The sequence below is a fragment of the Hemibagrus wyckioides genome, linkage group LG01, assembly GCF_019097595.1.
Source record: "Hemibagrus wyckioides isolate EC202008001 linkage group LG01, SWU_Hwy_1.0, whole genome shotgun sequence".
Taxonomy (NCBI): domain Eukaryota; kingdom Metazoa; phylum Chordata; class Actinopteri; order Siluriformes; family Bagridae; genus Hemibagrus; species Hemibagrus wyckioides.
Window position 1 is genome coordinate 34670869 of NC_080710.1, and position 25423 is coordinate 34696291.

At 44.6% G+C, this 25423-nt stretch overlaps 1 protein-coding gene across 1 annotated transcript in view; it reads left to right on the forward strand.

The window, feature by feature from the left end:
* ntn2 (netrin 2) overlaps window positions 1–6697 on the forward strand; it is a 39916-nt gene extending 33219 nt beyond the window's left edge. The window contains exon 7 of the mRNA XM_058400647.1: window positions 5659–6697. Coding sequence (XP_058256630.1) covers window positions 5659–6008 — 350 coding nt within the window. The 3' untranslated portion in view covers window positions 6009–6697. The remainder of the gene's footprint in view (window positions 1–5658) is intronic.
* Window positions 6698–25423: the final 18726 nt, after the last annotated feature.

Sequence of the window (25423 nt, forward strand, 5' to 3'; positions counted from 1 at the left end):
CTCAACACCTAGAACCACCTCTTACCCCTGACCAAACACTCAACACCTCTTACCCCTGACCAAACACCCACCACCAAGAACCACCTCTTACCCCTGACCAAACACTCAACACCTCTTACCCCTGACCAAGCACTCAACACCAAGAACCACCTCTTACCACTGACCGAACACTCAACACCTAGAACCACCTCTTACCCCTGACCAAACACTCAACACCTCTTACCCCTGACCAAACACTCAACACCTCTCACCCCTGACCAAACACTCAACACCTCTTACCCCTGACCAAACACCCAACACCTAGAACCACCTCTTACCCCTGACCAAACACTCAACACCTAGAACCACCTCTTACCCCTGACCAAACACTCAACACCTAGAACCACCTCTTACCCCTGACCAAACACTCAACACCTCTTACCCCTGACCAAGCACTCAACACCAAGAACCACCTCTTACCACTGACCGAACACTCAACACCTAGAACCACCTCTTACCCCTGACCAAACACTCAACACCTCTTACCCCTGACCAAACACTCAACACCTCTCACCCCTGACCAAACACTCAACACCTCTTACCCCTGACCAAACACCCAACACCTAGAACCACCTCTTACCCCTGACCAAACACTCAACACCTAGAACCACCTCTTACCCCTGACCAAGCACTCAACACCAAGAACCACCTCTTACCACTGACCGAACACTCAACACCTAGAACCACCTCTTACCCCTGACCAAACACTCAACACCTAGAACCACCTCTTACCCCTGACCAAGCACTCAACACCAAGAACCACCTCTTACCACTGACCGAACACTCAACACCTAGAACCACCTCTTACCCCTGACCAAACACTCAACACCTCTCACCCCTGGCCAAACACTCAACACCTCTCACCCCTGACCAAACACTCAACACCTAGAACCACCTCTTAAACCTGACCAAACACTCAACACATCTTACCCCTGACCAAACACTCAACACCTAGAACAATCTCTTACCCCTGACCAAACACTCAACATGAAGAACCACCTCTTACCCCTGACCAAACACTCAACACCTAGAACCACCTCTTACCCCTTACCAAACACTCAACACCTAGAACCACCTCTTACCCCTGACCAAACACTCAACACCTCTTACCCCTGACCAAACACTCAACACCAAGAACCACCTCTTACCCCTGACCAAACACTCAACACTTAGAACCACCTCTTAACCCTGACCAAACACTCAAAACCTCTTACCCCTGACCAAACACTCAACACCTCTTACCCCTGACCAAACACTCAACACCAAGAACCACCTCTTACCCCTGACCAAACACTCAAGACCTCTCACCCCTGACCAAACACTCAACACCTCTTACCCCTGACCAAACACTCAACACCTAGAACCACCTCTTACCCCTGACCAAACACTCAACACCTCTCACCCCTGACCAAACACTCAACACCAAGAACCACCTCTTACCCCTGACCAAACACTCAACACCTAGAACCACCTCTTAACCCTGACCAAACACTCAACACCTCTTACCCCTGACCAAACACCCAACACCAAGAACCACCTCTTACCCCTGACCAAACACTCAACACCTCTTACCCCTGACCAAACACTCAACACCTAGAACCACCTCTTAAACCTGACCAAACACTCAACACCTCTTACCCCTGACCAAACACTCAACACCAAGAACCACCTCTTACCCCTGACCAAACACTCAACACCTAGAACCACCTCTTTACCCCTGACCAAACACTCAACACCTCTTACCCCTGACCAAGCACTCAACACCAAGAACCACCTCTTACCACTGACCGAACACTCAACACCTAGAACCACCTCTTACCCCTGACCAAACACTCAACACCTCTTACCCCTGACCACACACCCAACACCAAAGAACCACCTCTTACCCCTGACCAAACACTCAACACCTCTTACCCCTGACCAAGCACTCAACACCAAGAACCACCTCTTACCACTGACCGAACACTCAACACCTAGAACCACCTCTTACCCCTGACCAAACACTCAACACCTCTTACCCCTGACCAAACACTCAACACCTCTCACCCCTGACCAAACACTCAACACCTAGAACCACCTCTTAAACCTGACCAAACACTCAACACATCTTACTCCTGACCAAACACTCAACACCTAGAACAATCTCTTACCCCTGACCAAACACTCAACATGAAGAACCACCTCTTACCCCTGACCAAACACTCAACACCTAGAACCACCTCTTACCCCTTACCAAACACTCAACACCTAGAACCACCTCTTACCCCTGACCAAACACTCAACACCTCTTACCCCTGACCAAACACTCAACACCAAGAACCACCTCTTACCCCCAACCGAACACTCAACACCAAGAACCACACTCAACACCTAGCACTCAACACCTAGAACCACCTCTTACCCCTGACCAAACACTCAACACCTCTTACCCCTGACCAAGCACTCAACACCAAGAACCACCTCTTACCACTGACCAAACACTCAACACCTAGAACCACCTCTTACCCCTGACCAAACACTCAACACCTCTCACCCCTGACCAAACACTCAACACCAAGAACCACCTCTTACCCCTGACCAAACACTCAACACTTAGAACCACCTCTTAACCCTGACCAAACACTCAAAACCTCTTACCCCTGACCAAACACTCAATACCTCTTACCCCTGACCAAACACTCAACACCAAGAACCACCTCTTACCCCTGACCAAACACTCAAGACCTCTCACCCCTGACCAAACACTCAACACCTCTTACCCCTGACCAAACACTCAACACCTAGAACCACCTCTTACCCCTGACCAAACACTCAACACCTCTCACCCCTGACCAAACACTCAACACCAAGAACCACCTCTTACCCCTGACCAAACACTCAACACCTAGAACCACCTCTTAACCCTGACCAAACACTCAAAACCTCTTACCCCTGACCAAACACTCAACACCTCTTACCCCTGACCAAACACCCAACACCAAGAACCACCTCTTACCCCTGACCAAACACTCAACACCTCTTACCCCTGACCAAACACTCAAGACCTCTCACCCCTGACCAAACACTCAACACCTCTTACCCCTGACCAAACACTCAACACCTAGAACCACCTCTTACCCCTGACCAAACACCCAACACCAAGAACCACCTCTTACCCCTGACCAAACACTCAACACCTCTCACCCCTGACCAAACACTCAACACCAAGAACCACCTCTTACCCCTGACCAAACACTCAACACCTAGAACCACCTCTTACCCCTGACCAAACACTCAACACCTCTTACCCCTGACCAAACACTCAACACCAAGAACCACCTCTTACCCCCGACCGAACACTCAACACCAAGAACCACACTCAACACCTAGCACTCAACACCTAGAACCACCTCTTACCCCTGACCAAACACTCAACACCTCTTACCCCTGACCAAACACTCAACACCTAGAACCACCTCTTACCCCTGACCAAACACTCAACACCTAGAACCATCTCTTACCCCTGACCAAACACTCAACACCTAGAACCACCTCTTACCCCTGACCAAACACTCAACACCTCTTACCCCTGACCAAGCACTCAACACCTAGAACCACCTCTTACCCCTGACCAAACACTCAACACCTAGAACCACCTCTTACCCCTGACCAAACACTCAACACCTCTTACCCCTGACCAAACACTCAACACCAAGAACCACCTCTTACACCCGACCGAACACTCAACACCAAGAACCACACTCAACACCTAGCACTCAACACCTAGCACTCAACACCTAGAACCACCTCTTACCCCTGACCAAACACTCAATACCTCTTACCCCTGACCAAACACTCAACACCTAGAACCACCTCTTACCCCTGACCAAACACTCAACATGAAGAACCACCTCTTACCCCTGGCCAAACACTCAACACCTAGAACCACCTCTTACCCCTGACCAAACACTCAACACCTAGAACCACCTCTTACCCCTGACCAAACACTCAACACCTCTTACTCCTGACCAAACACTCAACACCAAGAACCACCTCTTACCCCCGACCGAACACTCAACACCAAGAACCACACTCAACACCTAGCACTCAACACCTAGAACCACCTCTTACCCCTGACCAAACACTCAACACCTCTTACCCCTGACCAAACACTCAACACCTAGAACCACCTCTTACCCCTGACCAAACACTCAACACCTAGAACCACCTCTTACCCCTGACCAAACACTCAACACCTCTTACCCCTGACCAAACACTCAACACCTAGAACCACCTCTTACCCCTGACCAAACACTCAACACCTCTTACCCCTGACCAAGCACTCAACACCTAGAACCACCTCTTACCCCTGACCAAACACTCAACACCTAGAACCACCTCTTACCCCTGACCAAACACTCAACACCTCTTACCCCTGACCAAACACTCAACACCAAGAACCACCTCTTACACCCGACCGAACACTCAACACCAAGAACCACACTCAACACCTAGCACTCAACACCTAGAACCAACTCTTACCCCTGACCAAACACTCAATACCTCTTACCCCTGACCAAACACTCAACACCTAGAACCACCTCTTACCCCTGACCAAACACTCAACACCTCTTACCCCTGACCAAGCACTCAACACCTAGAACCACCTCTTACCCCTGACCAAACACTCAACACCTAGAACCACCTCTTACCCCTGACCAAACACTCAACACCTCTTACCCCTGACCAAACACTCAACACCAAGAACCACCTCTTACACCCGACCAAACACTCAACACCAAGAACCACACTCAACACCTAGCACTCAACACCTAGAACCAACTCTTACCCCTGACCAAACACTCAATACCTCTTACCCCTGACCAAACACTCAACACCTAGAACCACCTCTTAAACCTGACCAAACACTCAACATCTCTTACCCCTGACCAAACACTCAACATCTAGAACCACCTCTTACCCCTGACCAAACACTCAACACCTAGAACCACCTCTTACCCCTGACCAAACACTCAACACCTCTTACCCCTTACCAAGCACTCAACACCTCTTACCCCTGACCAAACACTCAACACCAAGAACCACCTCTTACCCCTGACCAAACACTCAACACCTAGAACCACCTCTTACCCTTGACCAAACACTCAACACCTCTTAACCCTGACCAAACACTCAACACCTAGAACCATCTCTTACCCCTGACCAAACACTCAACACCTTTTACCCCTGACCAAACACTCAACACCTCTTAACCCTGACCAAACACTCAACACCTAGAACCATCTCTTACCCCTGACCAAACACTCAACACCTCTTACCCCTGACCAAACACTCAACACCTCTTACCCCTGACCAAACACTCAACACCAAGAACCACCTCTTACCCTCGACTGAACACTCAACACCAGAACCACCTTTTACCCCTGACCAAACACTCAACATATGAAGATGAGGATATTGCTGCTCCTCACCTGAGCTGATATCTGAGACTCCGCCCCCTTTGTTTAAAACTCACTTAAATTCTGAATACTGATGTGTAGTAGATTAAAATGATGATGAATGAAAAGAAGCTTTTGTGATGTTGTGTGTGTGTGTGTGTGTGTTTGTTTGTTTGAGCAGCCGTCCTGGTGAGCGTGCTGGACATGGAGACGGTCGGTGACTGGGCAAAGTTCTCCATCAGCTTGGTGTCAGTGTATAAGAGCCGCGAGCCGCTGAAGAGAGGTGAGAACGCGCTGTGGGTTCACATGAAGGACCTGGCATGTAAATGTCCACGCATCCACCTGGGGAAACGCTTCCTCATCCTGGGCTCTACTGGGGGTGGTGCCAGCGCAGAGAGGGTGGGGCTTTTCGCCGATAAAAACAGCCTGGTCATACAGTGGAGGGACATCTGGACTCGACGCCTGCGCAAGTTCCAGCGCAGAGAAAAAAAGGGCAAGTGCAGTGCTGCAGAACACACCCACGATGCCTGACCTCTGACCCCGTGTGTGTGTGTGGACTGTTGGTCAGCCTTTTGAAGGGACCGTTAAAAAGAACCAGACTGATACAGGAACCACAATCGTTTCTTTCTTTCTTTCTTTCTTTCTTTCTTTCTTTCTTTCTCTCTCTCTCTCTCTCACCCCCCCCCCCACACACAGGTGCTGCTCAGTTTTCAAACCTCAAACATTCATCATTATCATTCTTATGGGACTGAAGAAATTTCTAAAGCTTTTAATATGTGTGTGTGTGTGTGTTAGTTATACAGGATGTTAGCGTGAACTTTATTAACAGACAAAGTAGATTCTCTTAACCTCATTCAAACTCCGGCGTTTTCTGCTCACTGATCTGCTGCGTTCTCAGGAACATTCTGGAAATCTAGAAGACTTTTCAGAAGCCTCTTTTCCTGAACGTTAGTGAAAGAGCTACAGAATGTGTCTCCTTTCCTCCTTTACACATCTTTATAGACCTTTACACTCCTTGACATTCCTTTACACTCCTTTACACTCCTTTACACACATTTACACTCCTTTAAACATCTTTACACTCCTTTACACACCTTTACACACATTTACACTCCTTTACACACATTTACACTCCTTTACACACCTTTACACACATTTACACTCCTTTACACTCCTTTACACACCTTTACACACCTTTACACACATTTACACTCCTTTACACACCTTTACACACCTTTACACACCTTTACACTCCTTTACACTCCTTTACACACCTTTACACACCTTTACACACATTTACACTCCTTTACACACCTTTACACACCTTTACACACATTTACACTCCTTTACACTCCTTTACACATCTTTACACTCCTTTACACACCTTTACACACATTTACACTCCTTTACACACATTTACACTCCTTTACACACCTTTACACACATTTACACTCCTTTACACTCCTTTACACTCCTTTACACACCTCTACACACATTTACACTCCTTTACACTCCTTTACACACCTTTACACTCCTTTACACACATTTACACTCCTTTACACTCCTTTACACACCTTTACACTCCTTTACACTCCTTTACACACATTTACACTCCTTTACACACCTTTACACACATTTACACTCCTTTACACACCTTTACACTCCTTTACACTCCTTTACACACCTTTACACTCCTTTACACACCTCTACACACATTTACACTCATTTACACTCCTTTACACTCCTTTACACACCTTTACACACATTTACACTCATTTACACTCATTTACACACCTCTACACACATTTACACTCATTTACACTCCTTTACACTCCTTTACACTCCTTTACACACCTTTCCACACCTTTACACACCGTCTCTGAAGTCAGGAGAGTTCTAGAAGACGAATATGATATTCAGTGGATTCCTATTGACTTATCCCAATTCTAGATCAATTTTATCACTTGAGCGGGGTTTTCAGAACGTACATTTTAATGTCATCCGAATTCTTGAAATCTCTACAAACACAAAGAGGCTCTAATGCTTTTCAGATCTAATTTGTTCCAGAACCCTTCTCGGAAATCTTTTCTAGAACCCTTTATAAAACTTCAGCTAATGTGGTGAAAATGTTGGAAGGTCTAGCTCACGAGGCTCTGGAATGTCTTTCACTTGGGTTCTAGAACCCTTTCTGATACTCAGCCTTTCTCTGCAGTTGGGTCTAGATTTCATCAGTGTTGTTACTGGTTTGTTCTGTATGTCTGTTTCCTGTCAGCTCAGGTTGCCTGGCAACCATTCACCTGCATTGGTGCTGTAAATATGAACATCTTTGTATCTTTGTTGTGTTTGTTGTTATAAAGTGACTGACCAGAGAGAAAGTGTTGCTCTCCCCACTGTGTGTGTGTGTGTGTGTGTGTGTGTGTGCATGTGTGTTTGTGTGTATGTGTGGAGACACACTTCCACCTCTCACTATTTTCACTGCCATGACCACTGACTGTTTAATCCACACCACAATAAATTATTAGTTAAAAGTCTGCTTTTTTTCTTTTTCATTTTTGTTGCTGTGTCTCATGTGTCTCATCTGTGTGTGTGTGTGTGTGTGCGCGTGTGTGTGTGTGTGCATGTGTGCGTGTGTGTTTGTGTGCATGCACAGTTTATGTGTATGCTCATGCAGGACCTTTAAGCACAAAAATTTGTGCCAATTGCCTGAGGTTAATCATAGCATCATCTTGTCAAATGGCTGAGAGACAGAGAGAGAGAGAGAGACAGAGAGACACAGAGAGAGAGACAGAGAGAGAGAGACAGAGAGACACAGAGAGAGAGAGACAGAGAGAGAGAGAAAGAGAGAGAGAGAGAGAGAGTGTCTGTGGTGTCTGTGTGTGTGCGTGTGTGTGTGTGTGTGTGCACGCAAAGTGGTATTTAGAGAGGACTGGAAGCAATTTAGTGCCTGAACTTAATACAAATTCCACACTACACCTTTGCCCCCTACACACACACACACACACACACACCATTTCCACCTAGATATTAGTTAACATAGCAGAACAGTTTCACTAATTTCAGCCTCATGAACAATTTTTTATCCTGTCTTTGAAAGTTAGTGACTTTGAGTTTAAATTGGAATAGAAAATTTTCTTGATGTCAGTTTAACCCCCAAATCTGTGACAGGAAGTGGTCAAGAGTGGTCAGGAGTTTATAAAATGGAATACCAAATGGAAGTGTGTAAGAGTTTTGTAGCAGTTTAGTTCGAGACTAAGAGTTTTACAATCTGGCTATAAGCTAAGACATATGTAATAGTTATTTATACTTTACACACACACACACACACACACAATGAACTTGACCTCTGAACTCAGATTGGTAAGCTAGTGATGCCCCATTTCCATAGCTGTGTTGAGGTTTTGAACTGCACTGATGAACAAGGTGAAAAATAATCTGACCCCCGAGACTGCCTTCAGACCCAGATATGTCCAGGCTTCTACATATCATGGAAACTCATTAGCTAGTTCCTCATTAGCCTCCACCAGACATAACATCAGACTCAGGAGCAGGTCTGCTGGCTGAAGATCAGGATGCTGAGGGAATCTGGAGGTGCTGGAGATGTGCATCGTCTCCCAGCAGGAAGAGCAGATTGTGTCCAGTGCCATGGACTGGATCCCAGGATCACCTGGCTGATCTGGATCCCTGACATGCCACAGGCTTCCCCTTAGCGTGCAGGAACACGCTACACACCAGTGAGTATACAAAGGAGTATACATCGAGCATGTAAGCAGACCAGCATCCATAAGGTCTATAAGGTGATGCGGAGTGAGTGAAGGTGAGGTGAGTACACACGGATCTTCATGAGTGTACACTGGTCATCAAATCCAGGAAGAAAAAGAATAGGTGTGGCCTCACCTTCTTATCCACTAAGTCTTGGGAGAAACACCGGCCAGGGTTTTCAGCTTTAGTTTGAGAAATGTTTGTGGGTGTCCTGCAGGAGTAGGGTGTGGTGTGGAACATGCACAGCAGTGTCTGGGAATGGCCATCAACATCATCTCCATGTCTGATGAACTGAGGGTGGGAAGGGTTTTCAGGATGACAAGATTCCATCTGCAACTCCATAAAAACTGTGAACAGGGACTACAGAGATCGGGTGTGGTCAAACTGCAAGGGTTCCAACCTGAGAGCATGTGCAATGGCCTGTGTTCAGTTTCCACCTACAGAGCAAGAGGAGCTGTGAGATGTAAAGTGGAAACTCCAACATGCCCTGACATGGCAGACTCCCTGACATGCTTAAACATTCCCTCTCCTCAGACCTGAAGAAGACAACCATACACTCACTCTGTCCACTTCAGAGGTCATGAAGGTCTTCACGGCAGTCAGTGATTAGGAATCACGCTAGAGGTCCACCATTGTTCCAGTCACATGCTACAGTGACTGCTGGCCTGACCAACCAAACACCATCCAGAAATTTGCTGATTGCACTACAATCCTCACCAACTTCTGTATGAATATTAGCAAGGAAATGATTATGGAAAGCTGCAGAAACAGAGCGAGCTCCTCTGATCAGAAATGGTGCTGCTGTGGAGAGAGTTACTGAGTTCAAGTCCCTGTGTTTGAACATCACCGACCTTCAGATTCTGAACTCTGACTGGACTGTAAGGTCCAGGTGACTGAAACTTTACTTTCTAAGGTGGAACAAGAACCTTGGTTCTCTCCCATAACATCCTCACAAACATCTACCACTGCACTACTCAGAGCATCCTGATGAAAGGAGAGTTATCTTCTTAGTGAGAAAGTGAAGACCTGGTAGAATCACTCAGGTTCTTCTACACACTGACCTTCAGAGAGCAATGAAACTTCTGCAGATGACCATTGTGTGTGTTTAAATGAACCTTGACCTTGTCTAGTAGCTTAGTGGTTAAGGTGTTGGACTATTAATCAGAAGGTTGTGAGTTTGAATCCCAGGTCTACCAGCCTGCCCCTGCTGGACCTGAGCAAGGCCCTTAAACTTCAGTTGTATAAAAATGAGAAAATTGTGAATCCCTCTGTGTATGAGCATCTGCTGAATGCCAGAAATGTAAATGCTTATTAGTGTTTATATATTAATATGCTATTAGTCTATATTATTAATATTAGTATGTAACTAACTGTGAACTTCCCTCTGGGGTTAATAAAGTGGTAATAAAGTGGTCTATCTGTCTAAGTATTTATCTGGGGAAAGAGTATAACAGCCGCTATAAATGAAAATCATATGTATGTGTCTATTGGGGCATTTTGTGAATGTTTATTTAATTGTGTGTGTGTGGGGGGGGGGGGGGGGGGGGTTAGCTTTGTGTGTTTCCCCTTGAGGCCTTAGGTGTGTGAGCTTTAGTAACCTTCTATCATTCTGGTGGAACCAGATGGTGAATAATGAAGAGCATGTGTGTGTTTTAGACAGATGAAGACACACACACACACACACACACACACACTTGAATTCGAAGAGAACACACACTAAGGCTGCACATGTTTGTGTATATATGATTGTTGTTTTCTTTCACCCTCATTAAAGATGAATAAGAGTCTGTTCTGTTCTGATTTATTTTTCCCTCAGAATTGAAACAGACATTTTTTCTCTAAATGTTCACACAACATGACGTCCACATGGAAGTGTGTCTCTGTCTCCGCCTGAAAACACAGCATCTCACCAGAGATCATGAAAAAAACATTTTGTAGCTAAAAACTTTTAGAAAGCAGACGTTTTTCTAATCATATCTGTAATGGGAATGAAGTGGATGAGACACTGTGGAGCGGAAATGATTAGATTTGTTTTTTCCCTTTCATAGTAACAATTCCCTTCCTTCATCATAGGGAAGTGTGGGTTTCTGCTTCTCTGAGAAAGAGGTTAAAAAAACCCTACATTTTCTTGTGTCCATCCAGAAGATACCACTTTTCTTTCTTCTCCCTATTAATACAGAGATTTAACATTTCTAAAAAAGACCAGGCCAATCTGCCTAAACAGAACTTAACTCTAGTAAAAGTAGTTTGTTTTTTTATTCAGTTTTTATACGTTTGAAACATTTTTCTATTTTGTTTCTTGAAAATAAGTTGACTTTCTGACCAGCAGAATATTCAGATTATCATTCATGTTTCTGTGATAATTTAAAACTGTAATGAAATTACTTTAAATGAAGAACTAACACTCTTGACATGGTGACATTACTTTATTTCACTGAAGTTATTAATGGTCACTGCTGTCACAGGCACAGGACGGTACACCAGTGACCGATTTCTATTTAAGATTTTCCAAAATGATGTCAAGGGCATCTCAAAGCTAGATCATCATCACAACATCAATAAATTATCCCCAAAAATCTTTTTTTTTTTCCAGTAAAAACTATTATACAGGAAAAGTTACACAAAGTATCTCCAAAAGAAGAAAGAAAAATTAATTAATTAATTAATTAATTAATCAGTGTGTAGATCTAGATGGTGACTTCTCCATGCATACCAAGGTTATGTTCAGTGTTCCACAAGGTTCTGTTTTAGGCCCACTGCTTTTCTCCCTATATATGTTACCCCTTGGTGTAATTATTCATAAACATGGAATTAGCTTCCACTGTTATGCAGATGACACTGGGAAGTGCTCGACTCACCTCATCTCTATATTTTTGTTTTTACATTTCTCTAAAGTTGCTTTGTGACCAATGTCCTTTGAAAAAAGTACAACAGAAATAAATTGAATTTAATGTATTAAGAAAACATTAAGATGACACACCTGTCCAAAAACATTAAATATATTTAATTTGTGCATTTCATTAAAACAGACAGAATGTGCTCAGAGGTTCTGTGGCAGGTTCCAGGAGAACTTCAGAGCTCTTATGGAGTAGTAGAACCTCAGAGAACTGATGCAGCTTTAAAGGAGTTTTTATTTAAAAGTCTTTACAAACACTAGTCTTAGCATGTAACTGTAACATTTTACAGAGAATTATATGTATAGTAATTACTGTCTTCCTATAAATAGACACACACACACACACACACACACACACACACCTGGCCACCTGGCTCCTTGACCATGGAATTCAGGGATCCATGCTGCAGGTGTTCAGAGCAAGAACAGATCCTCACTGATCACTCAATTACATCTTACTGATGGACACACACACACACACACACACACACAGTAAAACATTTCAGAGAGAGAATGTTTGTGAATACTTCGTGTATGTGCAGAGTTAACTGAAATAAAGTCTTGACATTTTCAACTCATTATAATATATGTATTATGAAAATAGTGTAGAGTGTACATGAAAAGGAAATCAACACCTGAATAAAACACACAGCTTTATTTACATTAGTGTTTATACTTCAAGAGATAAGAGCAGGAGAGCAGCTGAACATCACAGGTGTGTGTGTGTGTGTGTGTGTGTGTGTCAGTCAGAGGTGAAGCTGGAACTTGAAGTTGACTTCAAGAGAGAAAATAAAGAGAGACTACTGAGGGGATGAGTGTTTATAGTTGAAGAGAGAGAGAGAGAGAGAGAGAGAGAACAAAGGGAGACTGCTGAGGGGATGAGTGTTTATAGTTGAAGAGAGAGAGAATAAAGAGAGACTGATGAGGGGATGAGTGTTTATAGTTGAAGAGAGAGAGAGAGAGAGAGAGAGAGAGAGAGAGAGAGAGAGAGAACAAAGGGAGACTGCTGAGGGGATGAGTGTTTATAGCTGGAGAGAGAGAGAATAAAGAGAGACTGCTGAGGGGATGAGTGTTTATAGCTGAAGAGAGAGAATAAAGAGAGACTGCTGAGGGGATGAGTGTTTATAAGAGAGGAAGAATAAAGAGAGACTGCTGAGGGGATGAGTGTTTATAGCTGGAGAGAGAGAGAGAGAGAGAGAGAGAGAGAGAGAGAGAGAGAGAGAGAGTAAAAAGAGAGACTGCTGAGGGGATGAGTGTTTATAGTTGAAGAGAGAGAGAATAAAGAGAGACTGATGAGGGGATGAGTGTTTATAGTTGAAGAGAGAGAGAGAGAGAGAGAGAGAGAGAGAGAGAGAGAGAGTAAAAAGAGAGACTGCTGAGGGGACGAGTGTTTGTAGCTGAAGAGAGAGAGAATAAAGAGAGACTGCTGAAGGGACAAGTGTTTACAGCTGAAGCGAGAGAGAGAGTAAAAAGAGAGACTGCTGAGGGGACTAGTGTTTGTAGCTGAAGAGAGAGAGAGAGTAAAAAGAGAGACTGCTGAGGGGACAAGTGTTTATAGTTAGAGAGAGAGAGAGAGAGAGAGAGAGAGAGAGAGAATAAAGAGAGACTGCTGAGGGGATGAGAGTTTATAGCTGAATAGAGAGAGAATAAAGAGAGACTGCTGAAGGGATCAGTGTTTATAGCTGGAGAGAGAGAATAAAGAGAGACTGCTGAGGGGATGAGTGTTTATAGCTGAAGAGAGAGAATAAAGAGGGACTGCTGAGGGGATCAGTGTTTATAGCTGAAGAGAGGAAGAATAAAGAGAGACTGCTGAGGGGATGAGTGTTTACAGCTGAAGAGAGAATAAAGAGAGACTGCTGAGGGGATGAGTGTTTATAGCTGAAGAGAGAGAGAATAAAGACAGCCTGCTGAGGGGACGAGTGTTTATATTTAGAGAGAGAGAGAGAGAGAGAGAGAGAGAGAGAATAAAGAGAGACTGCTGAGGGGATCAGTGTTTATAGCTGGAGAGAGAGAATAAAGAGAGACTGCTGAGGGGATGAGTGTTTACAGCTGAAGCGAGAGAGAGAGTAAAAAGAGAGACTGCTGAGGGGATGAGTGTTTATAGCTGAAGAGAGAGAGAGAGTAAAAAGAGAGACTGCTGAGGGGACGAGTGTTTATAGTTAGAGAGAGAGAGAGAGAGAGAGAGAGAGAGAGAGAGAGAGAGAATAAAGAGAGACTGCTGAGGGGATCAGTGTTTATAGCTGGAGAGAGAGAATAAAGAGAGACTGCTGAGGGGATGAGTGTTTATAGCTGAAGAGAGAGAATAAAGAGAGACTGCTGAGGGGATCAATGTTTATAGCTGAAGAGAGGGAGAATAAAGAGAGACTGCTGAGGGGATGAGTGTTTACAGCTGAAGAGAGAATAAAGAGAGACTGCTGAGGGGATCAGTGTTTATATCTGAAGAGAGAGAGAGTAAAAAGAGAGACTGCTGAGGGGACGAGTGTTTGTAGCTGAAGAGAGAGAATAAAGAGAGACTGCTGAGGGGATGAGTGTTTACAGCTGAAGAGAGAATAAAGAGCGACTGCTGAGGGGATCAATGTTTATATCTGAAGAGAGAGAGAGTAAAAAGAGAGACTGCTGAGGGGACGAGTGTTTATAGTTAGAGAGAGAGAGAGAGAGAGAGAGAGAGAGAGAGAGAGAATAAAGAGAGACTGCTGAGGGGATGAGTGTTTATAGCTGAAGAGAGAGAATAAAGAGAGACTGCTGAGGGGATCAATGTTTATATCTGAAGAGAGAGAGAGTAAAAAGAGAGACTGCTGAGGGGACGAGTGTTTATATTGAGAGAGAGAGAGAGAGAGAGAGAGAGAATAAAGAGAGACTGCTGAGGGGACGAGTGTTTGTAGCTGAAGAGAGAGAATAAAGAGAGACTGCTGAGGGGATGAGTGTTTACAGCTGAAGAGAGAATAAAGAGCGACTGCTGAGGGGATCAATGTTTATATCTGAAGAGAGAGAGAGTAAAAAGAGAGACTGCTGAGGGGATGAGTGTTTATAGTTAGAGAGAGAGAGAGGGAGAGAGAGAGAGAATAAAGAGAGCCTGCTGAGGGGATGAGTGTTTATAGCTGAAGAGAGAGAATAAAGAGAGACTGCTGAGGGGATCAATGTTTATATCTGAAGAGAGAGAGAGTAAAAAGAGAGACTGCTGAGGGGATGAGTGTTTATAGCTGAAGAGAGAGAGAGTAAAAAGAGAGACTGCTGAGGGGATGAGTGTTTATAGCTGAAGAGAGAATAAAGAGAGACTGCTGAGGGGATGAGTGTTTATAGCTGAAGAGAGAGAGAGTAAAAAGAGAGACTGCTGAGGGGACGAGTGTTTATAGTTAGAGAGAGAGAGAGAGAGAGAGAGAGAGAGAGAGAGAGAGAGAGAGAGAGAGAGAGAGAGAATAAAAAGAGACTGCTGAGGGGATCAGTGTTTATAGCTGGAGAGAGAGAATAAAGAGAGACTGCTGAGGGGATGAGTGTTTACAGCTGAAGCGAGAGAGAGTAAAAAGAGAGACTGCTGAGGGGATGATTGTTTATAGCTGAAGAGAGAGAGAGAGAGTAAAAAGAGAGACTTCTGAGGGGATGAGTGTTTATAGTTAGAGAGAGAGAGAGAGAGAATAAAGAGAGACTGCTGAGGGGATGAGTGTTTACAGCTGAAGAGAGAATAAAGAGAGACTGCTGAGGGGATCAGTGTTTATATCTGAAGAGAGAGAGAGTAAAAAGAGAGACTGCTGAGGGGACGAGTGTTTGTGGCTGAAGAGAGAGAATAAAGAGAGACTGCTGAGGGGATGAGTGTGTACAGCTGAAGAGAGAATAAAGAGAGACTGCTGAGGGGATCAATGTTTATATCTGAAGAGAGAGAGAGTAAAAAGAGAGACTGCTGAGGGGACGAGTGTTTATAGTTAGAGAGAGAGAGAGAGAGAGAGAATAAAGAGAGACTGCTGAGGGGATGAGTGTTTATAGCTGAAGAGAGAGAATAAAGAGAGACTGCTGAGGGGATCAATGTTTATATCTGAAGAGAGAGAGAGTAAAAAGAGAGACTGCTGAGGGGATGAGTGTTTACAGCTGAAGAGAGAATAAAGAGAGACTGCTGAGGGGATGAGTGTTTATAGCTGAAGAGAGAGAGAGAGTAAAAAGAGAGACTGCTGAGGGGACGAGTGTTTATATTTAGAGAGAGAGAGAGAGAGAGAGAGAGAGAGAATAAAGAGAGACTGCTGAGGGGATCAGTGTTTATAGCTGGAGAGAGAGAATAAAGAGAGACTGCTGAGGGGATGAGTGTTTACAGCTGAAGCGAGAGAGAGTAAAAAGAGAGACTGCTGAGGGGATGAGTGTTTATAGCTGAAGAGAGACAGAGAGTAAAAAGAGAGACTGCTGAGGGGACGAGTGGTTATAGTTAGAGAGAGAGAGAGAGAGAGAGAGAGAGAGAGAGAGAGAGAGAGAGAGAGAGAGAATAAAGAGAGACTGCTGAGGGGATCAGTGTTTATAGCTGGAGAGAGAGAATAAAGAGAGACTGCTGAGGGGATCAGTGTTTATAGCTGGAGAGAGGGAGAATAAAGAGAGACTGCTGAGGGGATGAGTGTTTACAGCTGAAGAGAGAATAAAGAGAGACTGCTGAGGGGATCAGTGTTTATATCTGAAGAGAGAGAGAGTAAAAAGAGAGACTGCTGAGGGGACGAGTGTTTGTAGCTGAAGAGAGAGAATAAAGAGAGACTGCTGAGGGGATGAGTGTTTACAGCTGAAGAGAGAATAAAGAGCGACTGCTGAGGGGATCAATGTTTATATCTGAAGAGAGAGAGAGTAAAAAGAGAGACTGCTGAGGGTACGAGTGTTTATAGTTAGAGAGAGAGAGAGGGAGAGAGAGAGAGAATAAAGAGAGCCTGCTGAGGGGATGAGTGTTTATAGCTGAAGAGAGAGAATAAAGAGAGACTGCTGAGGGGATCAATGTTTATATCTGAAGAGAGAGAGAGTAAAAAGAGAGACTGCTGAGGGGATGAGTGTTTACAGCTGAAGAGAGAATAAAGAGAGACTGCTGAGGGGATGAGTGTTTACAGCTGAAGAGAGAATAAAGAGCGACTGCTGAGGGGATCAATGTTTATATCGGAAGAGAGAGAGAGTAAAAAGAGAGACTGCTGAGGGTACGAGTGTTTATAGTTAGAGAGAGAGAGAGGGAGAGAGAGAGAGAATAAAGAGAGCCTGCTGAGGGGATGAGTGTTTATAGCTGAAGAGAGAGAATAAAGAGAGACTGCTGAGGGGATCAATGTTTATATCTGAAGAGAGAGAGAGTAAAAAGAGAGACTGCTGAGGGGATGAGTGTTTACAGCTGAAGAGAGAATAAAGAGAGCCTGCTGAGGGGATGAGTGTTTATAGCTGAAGAGAGAGAGAGAGTAAAAAGAGAGACTGCTGAGGGGACGAGTGTTTATAGTTAGAGAGAGAGAGAGAGAGAGAGAGAGAGAGAGAGAGAGAGAGAATAAAAAGAGACTGCTGAGGGGATCAGTGTTTATAGCTGGAGAGAGAGAATAAAGAGAGACTGCTGAGGGGATGAGTGTTTACAGCTGAAGCGAGAGAGAGTAAAAAGAGAGACTGCTGAGGGGATGAGTGTTTATAGCTGAAGAGAGAGAGAGAGTAAAAAGAGAGACTGCTGAGGGGACAAGTGTTTATAGTTAGAGAGAGAGAGAGAGAGAGAGAGAGAGAGAGAGAATAAAGAGAGACTGCTGAGGGGATCAGTGTTTATAGCTGGAGAGAGAGAATAAAGAGAGACTGCTGAGGGGATGAGTGTTTATAGCTGAAGAGAGAGAATAAAGAGAGACTGCTGAGGGGATCAATGTTTATAGGTGAAGAGAGGGAGAATAAAGAGAGACTGCTGAGGGGATGAGTGTTTACAGCTGAAGAGAGAATAAAGAGAGACTGCTGAGGGGATCAGTGTTTATATCTGAAGAGAGAGAGAGTAAAAAGAGAGACTGCTGAGGGGATGAGTGTTTACAGCTGAAGAGAGAATAAAGAGAGACTGCTGAGGGGATCAGTGTTTATAGCTGAAGAGAGAGAGAATTAAGAGAGGCTGTTGAGGGGACGACTGTTTATAGTTGAAGAGAGAGAGAGAATAAAGAGAGACTGCTGAGGGGATGAGTGTTTATAGCTGAAGAGAGAGAGAGTAAAAAGAGAGACTGCTGAGGGGATGAGTGTTTATAGCTGAAGAGAGAGAGAGACTAAAAAGAAAGACTGCTGAGGGGATGAGTGTTTATAGTTGAAGAGAGAGAGAGAGAGAGAGAGAGAGAGAGAGAGAGAGTAAAAAGAGAGACTGCTGAGGGGACGAGTGTTTGTAGCTGAGAGTGAGAATAAAGAGAGACTGCTGAGGGGATGAGTGTTTACAGCTGAAGTGAGAGAGAGAGAAAAAAGAGAGACTGCTGAGGGGATCAGTGTTTACAGTGAAGAGAGAATAAAGAGAGACTGCTGAGGGGATCAGTGTTCATACCTGGAGAGAGAGAATAAAGAGAGACTGCTGAGGGGATCAGTGTTTATAGCTGAAGAGAGAGAATAATGAGAGACTGCTGAGGGATTGATTGTTTACATCTGAAAAGAGAGAGAGTAAAAAGAGAGACTGCTGAGGGGATGAGTGTTTATAGCTGAAGAGAGAGAGAGAGTAAAAAGAGAGACTGCTGAGGGGACGAGTGTTTATAGTTAGAGAGAGAGAGAGAGAGAGAGAGAGAGAGAGAGAGAATAAAGAGAGACTGCTGAGGGGATCAGTGTTCATAGCTGAAGAGAGAGAATAAAGAGAGACTGCTGAGGGGATCAGTGTTTATAGCTGAAGAGAGAGAGAATAAAGAGAGACTGCTGAGGGGATGAGTGTTTTTGCTCTTCAATTATTATTGTTATTAGTGGATATACTGATTTTTGGAAAATAAACACTCTCTCTCTCTCTCTCTCTCTCTCTCTCTCTCTCTCTTCAACTATAAACACTCGTCCCCTCAGCAGTCTCTCTTTATTCTCTCTCTCTCTCTTCAGCTACAAACACTCATCCCCTCAGCAGTCTCTCTTTTTACTCTCTCTCTCTTCAGCTACAAACACTCATCCCCTCAGCAGTCTCTCTTTTTACTCTCTCTCTCTCTCTCTCTCTCTCTCTCTCTCTCTCTCTAAACACTCGTCCCCTCAGCAGTCTCTCTTTATTCTCTCTCTCTCTTCAGCTACAAACACTTGTCCCCTCAGCAGTCTCTCTTTTTACTCTCTCTCTCTCTCTCTCTCTCTCTCTCTCTCTCTTCAACTATAAACACTCATCCCCTCAGCAGTCTCTCTTTTTTCTCTCTCTCTCACTTCAGCTGTAAACACTCATCCCCTCAGCAGTCTCTCTTTATTCTCACTCTCAGCTACAAACACTCGTCCCCTCAGCAGTCTCTCTTTTTACTCTCTCTCTCTCTCTCTCTCTCTCTCTCTCTCTGTCTCTCTGCGCATGCGCGGATGTGAATGAGCGAGTTGAGCGTCGTGAGCGAGTTTGCGAGCGATTTCAAAACTATATTGTCTTTTTTGGCAATTCATTTAATTTTTTGTTGTTGTTTGGTTTGCGTGTTTTGTGAGGAGCTGTGTGTGTGTGTTAGTGTGTGTGTGTTTGGGCCTGTGTGTGTTTGGGTGCGTGTGTGGTGTGTGTTTCTCGGTAAGGAGTGAGCCGGCATTTCGGCACGCTTTGCGCCGGGAACATGGAGAAGGTGGATGATAGCGTGTACGAGTCTCTCACACGGCAGCATGGTGTGAGGATTGTGTGTAACGTTAGCGTGGAGGAGTGTGTGTTGGCGATTGGGAAGGTGGTAGGGTACCGCAACATTTTAGCTGCCTCCCGTATGAACAGTGCTATTGTGCTTTTTCTGAACTCTGTGAACAAAGTGAATGAGATTGTTAAACAGAAAGTGGTCATTAATGATTCCCTGGTAACGGTGCTTCCTCTCAGTACTCCATCGAAGAAAATAATTTTGTCAAACGTTCCTCCTTTCTTGAAAAATGACACCATTGCTAAAGAGCTCTCCCGCTATGGCAAAATGGTCTCTCCTATAAGAAAGATCCACATGGGCAGTAAAGCACCAGAGTTAAGAAACTCAAAGATAGTTTCCTTTAGGAGACTGGTGTACATGGTGCTGAATAATGGCGTGGAGGAGCTAGACTTAGCGATGAAATTTAGCATGGATGGCTTTGACTACACCGTTTTTGTGACTACTGACTCTGGCATGAAATGTTTCAACTGTGGTGAAACAGGACACTTGGTTCGTGCATGTCCAGAGAAGGTTAAAAAAGACGGGGTGACAGACAGGCAGGCTGAGCAGACTAGGCCAGCTGTGCACAGTGGTGATACTGAGGGAGATGGGCCCTCTGTATCGGTTTCTCCAGTGGCTGAGTCTGTTACAGCTGACCCTCCTGCGGTTAAGCCCATAGCTGCTGCCTCCTCCATGCTGGATCCCGTCATGACCGTTCCCCCTGCGGTTGAGACCGGGCTCAGCGGAGGCAACCCTGGTGCTACTGTGGCGAAATCTGCAGGGGACAAAGCAGGAGCATCTGATCCTGCGAAAAGTGATAAAGAGATGGGCGAAACAACATCCGAGCCCCCCTTGCAGACAAGCCAGGTGGAGGAACGGGACAGTCTCGATAATGGAGTTACAGATGCTGAGATGGAAGCAGAACCTGTTTTTAAAGTCCCCACTAAGCGTAAGAAAAAATCTAAAAGCAGGAACAACAAGCAGGCTAAGAAACTCGAGTCAGACGTGGAAGAGAGTGATGGTGGCTCCACGGACTCAAGTTGGTCACAGTGCTCACAGTCAGACGAAAGGGAGACGGTCTACACACCAGCGGAAATATCAGCGTTTTTAAAAAACACCAAGGGCAAAAGGTCAGTGAATATCGAAGAATATTTCCCAGACACTGAACAGTTTGTGTGTGATGTTAAAAAGTTAATGCGGTGTGGTGTGTTTGAAAAAACTGAAATCTATCGTCTGAAGGCCATAGTGACCAAACTTAGGAAGAACACCGAAGGTTCTTTATAGACTGCTGAGCTCTGTAATGCCTAACCAACTGATTGATTGCATTATGTGGGTGACATTTTATTATTTAATAATGAGTGCTATCACTGCCGTAACCCTTAACATCAATGGTGCCAGGGACCACAGAAAGAGAGCGGCAGTGTATGAGACGGTGAGACACAAGCATGCGGATGTTGTTTTCCTGCAGGAAACTCATAGCGATCCCGGAAACTCCTCGGACTGGGCGAGCGAGTGGAAGGGACTTGTGTTTTTAAGTCACAATACCTCTCTTAGTGGTGGTGTTGCCCTTTTATTTTCACCATCTTTTAGCCCACAGTCTTATGATGTTGAAGAAGTTTTAAAAGGCAGGCTTTTAAAAGTGCGGGCGTTTTATGAGAACGAGATTTTTGTTTTTATTTGTGTGTACGCTCCCACCCTAAGTGTGGAGAGAATGGTGTTCTTAAATATTTTAAGCACTGTCATTGGTTCCTGTAGTCAGAGTGAAGTTTTAATCATTGGTGGGGATTTTAACTGCACTGAAGACGTTTTAGATAGGAACCATTTAGAACCTCATGCTGCCTCTCGCAAACGCCTGTGTGAGTTAATCACAACACATGACCTGAGTGATGTTTGGAGGACTTTTCATGAAACAGAGAGACAATACACCTGGTCCCATTGTAAAGAGAACCTCCTCTCACTAGCAAGGCTTGATCGTTTTTACACTTTTAAACATCAGCTGAATATTTTTAGGTCCTGTGTTATTTATCCTGTGGGCTTTTCAGATCATTTTATGGTACAGTGCACTTTTAAGAAGAGCAATGTAAAGCCACATAGTGCCTACTGGCATTTTAATGCTGCTCTTTTAGATGATATTAATTTTAGAGAGAGTTTTATTTTCTTTTGGCATGCTTTTAGGCTCCAGAAGCCGACTTTTACAGCACTGCAAGATTGGTGGGATGTGGCAAAAGTGCACATTCAAATGTTTTGTCAACAGTACGCTCACAATGTGACTAAGGACATCACCAGATCACTTAGAGCTCTAGAGATTGAGGTAGTGGAACTCCAGGGTTTGGTGGAGTCCACAGGAAATCGAGGCCATATTGAGGCTCTCAAAAAGAAAAAACATGCGTTGGGTGAGTTGTTGGACACAACAGTGCAGGGGGCGCTGGTCCGCTCGCGCTTTAAAAGCGTAACAGAGATGGACGCTCCTTCCAAGTTCTTCTTTAGTCTTGAGAAAAAAAATGGACAGAAAAGGTTCATACATGCTTTGCGTACAGATTCAGGGGAGCTTGTAACTGATCCCACTGAAATTCGCAAGCAGACAGTCAGCTTTTACTCAAAGCTGTACAGGAGTGAGCTCGCAGCTGTGCAGGAGGTGGAGGAAGATTTTGTCAGGAATCTTCCTAAAATAACCGATGATTCAGCTAGGGAACTGGACAGGGAGCTGACCCTCGATGAGTTGGAGGTTGCAATCAACAGCATGCAAAATGGGCGGTCACCTGGAATCGATGGGCTTTCGGTGGAGTTTTTTAAGGCTTTCTGGTCAGTGATAGGGCAGGACTTGCTGGAAGTGTTGAAGGCGAGCATGAGCGAAGGCAGACTGCTGCTGAGTAGCCGTAGAGCAGTCCTGACCCTATTCCCAAAGAAGGGAGATCAGACTGACCTTAGGAACTGGCGCCCTGTCTCCTTACTCTGCACAGACTGCAAGGTGCTCTCAAAAGCATTAGCAACAAGGCTAGGAAAGGTGATGGAGCAAGTCATCCACTTTGACCAGACGTACTGTGTGCCTGGCAGGTCTATCCACGACAATGTACACTTAATTCGTGACATTTTGGACGTCTCTAGGCTATTGGGGCTGAAGACTGGTCTTATTTTCATAGATCAGGAGAAGGCTTTCGACCGGGTTGAACACCAGTATTTGTGGAGGGCGTTAGAGAATTTTGGGTTCAACTCCGGGTTCAAGGCCATGATCCAGGTGCTGTACAGCGACATTGAGAGCGTACTGAAAGTTAACGGTGGTTTATCTGTGCCTTTTAAAGTGTATAGGGGTATTAGGCAGGGCTGCTCTCTGTCTGGCATGTTATACGCCCTAGCCATAGAACCTTTACTATGTCAGATAAGAAGCAAGATTTCTGGTCTGTCTATACCAAGGTGCAATACCCCATACTGTGTTTCTGCCTATGTCGATGATGATGTTGTGATGGTGACTGAACAAAGAGATATTGATATTTTAACTGACATCATAATTAAGTTTAATGTGATATCTTCTGCAAAAGTAAACTGGAACAAAAGTGAAGCCATTTTAGTCGGGGATTGGAAAGGTGGGGAACCATGTCTCCCGGATAATTTGACCTGGAGAACAGGTGGTTTTAAATATTTGGGAGTGTACCTGGGAGACAGTAGCTATGTTAAGAAAAACTGGGAAGGCATAAGTGAAAAGCTAAAAGGACGTCTGAATAAATGGAAATGGCTCGTTCCAAAGATGTCATATAAGGGCAGAACTTTGGTTATAAACAATCTAGTTGCTTCAATGTTATGGCACAGACTGGCCTGTATTGACCCCCCTTCCAAACTACTAGCAGACCTGCAGGCCATGATGGTGGACTTCTTCTGGGACAAGCTGCACTGGTTACCACAAAGCATTCTATACCTACCCAAGGAAGAGAGCGGACAAGGACTTATCCACTTATCCAGCAGGACTGTGGCCTTTCGTCTTTGTCATGTACAGAAGCTCCTCACTGGCCCAGAGAACCTCTCATGGAGAGCAGCTGCGAATGGAATACTACGCACAGTGGGAGGATTGGGTCTGGACAGGTCACTGTTTTTAATGGACACAAAGCAACTAAGCTTAACTGGATTACCAGCTTTTTATCAAGGTATTTTTAAAGTTTTTAACCAGTTCAGATTGCAAAAGGAAGACTGTTCGTCACTGTGCTGGCTTCTCGATGAACCTCTCATCCATGGCGCTCGGCTGGATGTCACCAGCAGGATCTCTCCAGCCTTAACCAGAGCATTGATCTCCACAAGGACTGTGACACTACGACAGTTGGTGCAACTGTCAGGACCAGACTTTGCTCACTCAGACGATGTAGCAACAAAGCTAGGGGTAAAGTCTGTACGTGTGGTTGCACAGCTTTTACAGAGGTGGAGGTCAGCACTTACATCTGAAGAGCGCATGCAGCTCAGGGACTACTGCGCTGGGGTGGTCAGCTCTGAGGAAGGTGAGCCCAATCCAGTTCTTTCTCTTGTACCTAATCTGTCAGAGGTCTCAGGTCCCCTCCTCGGAGATGGGGAAAGAACAGCTATAGGCCTTAACACAGCCTCGGGTAAGAGCCTCTATAAACTGTGTGTAAAAGTTTACAACAAGAGATGGCTAGTCGGGAGGGTAGACACGCCCTGGCGCAGTGTCCTTGGGCTGAACGATGATGTAAAGCCAGAGTGGCGAACGTTGTACAAACCACCGTTAACTAAAAGAACAGGTGACCTGCAGTGGAGAATACTGCATGGCATTGTCTCTGTAAACGCTTTTATCTGTATTTTAAACCCAGAGGTCACACGAGTGTCCTTTTTGTTTACAGAGGGAGACAGTGTTTCATGCTTTTATGAACTGTTTTAGACTTCGTCCACTTTTTAGTGTTTTAGCGAGTGTCTTTGAGTGTTTTAACACGGTTTTTACCCCACAGGTTTTTATCCTTGGTTTTAAATACACCAGAAAAGAAAGGTTCAAGTGTCAGCTGGTCAATTTTATCCTGGGCCAGGCGAAACTGGCCATCTACACCAGCAGAAAGAACAAAGTGACACAGAACACACAACATGATGTTACTGTAATCTTTCAGAGACTGGTCAGAACAAGGGTCTTTGTTGATTTCAACTTTTATAAAAGTATGAATGACCTTGAAAAGTTCCAGCTGATGTGGTGTTATGGGGGAGCCGTGTGCACTGTTTTAAATGATGAACTGCTGTTTGCACGCGAGTTTGGATGAACTTTTATTTTAACTTCCTGTGTATTTTAATAGTTTTTTAACTAGGTTTTTGATGTGCCATTTATTTATCTTTATAAATGGACTACTTTATTTATTTAATTATTTAACTATTTATTTACTCAATTTCCCCTGTGAAATTTGCTGCTAAAGTGAACGAATAATTGGATTTAATAAATGACCATCAAAAGTCAAAGTCTCTCTCTCTCTCTCTCTCTCTCTCTTCAACTATAAACCCTCGTCCCCTCAGCAGTCTCTCTTTTTACTCTCTCTCACTTCAGCTGTAAACACTCATCCCCTCAG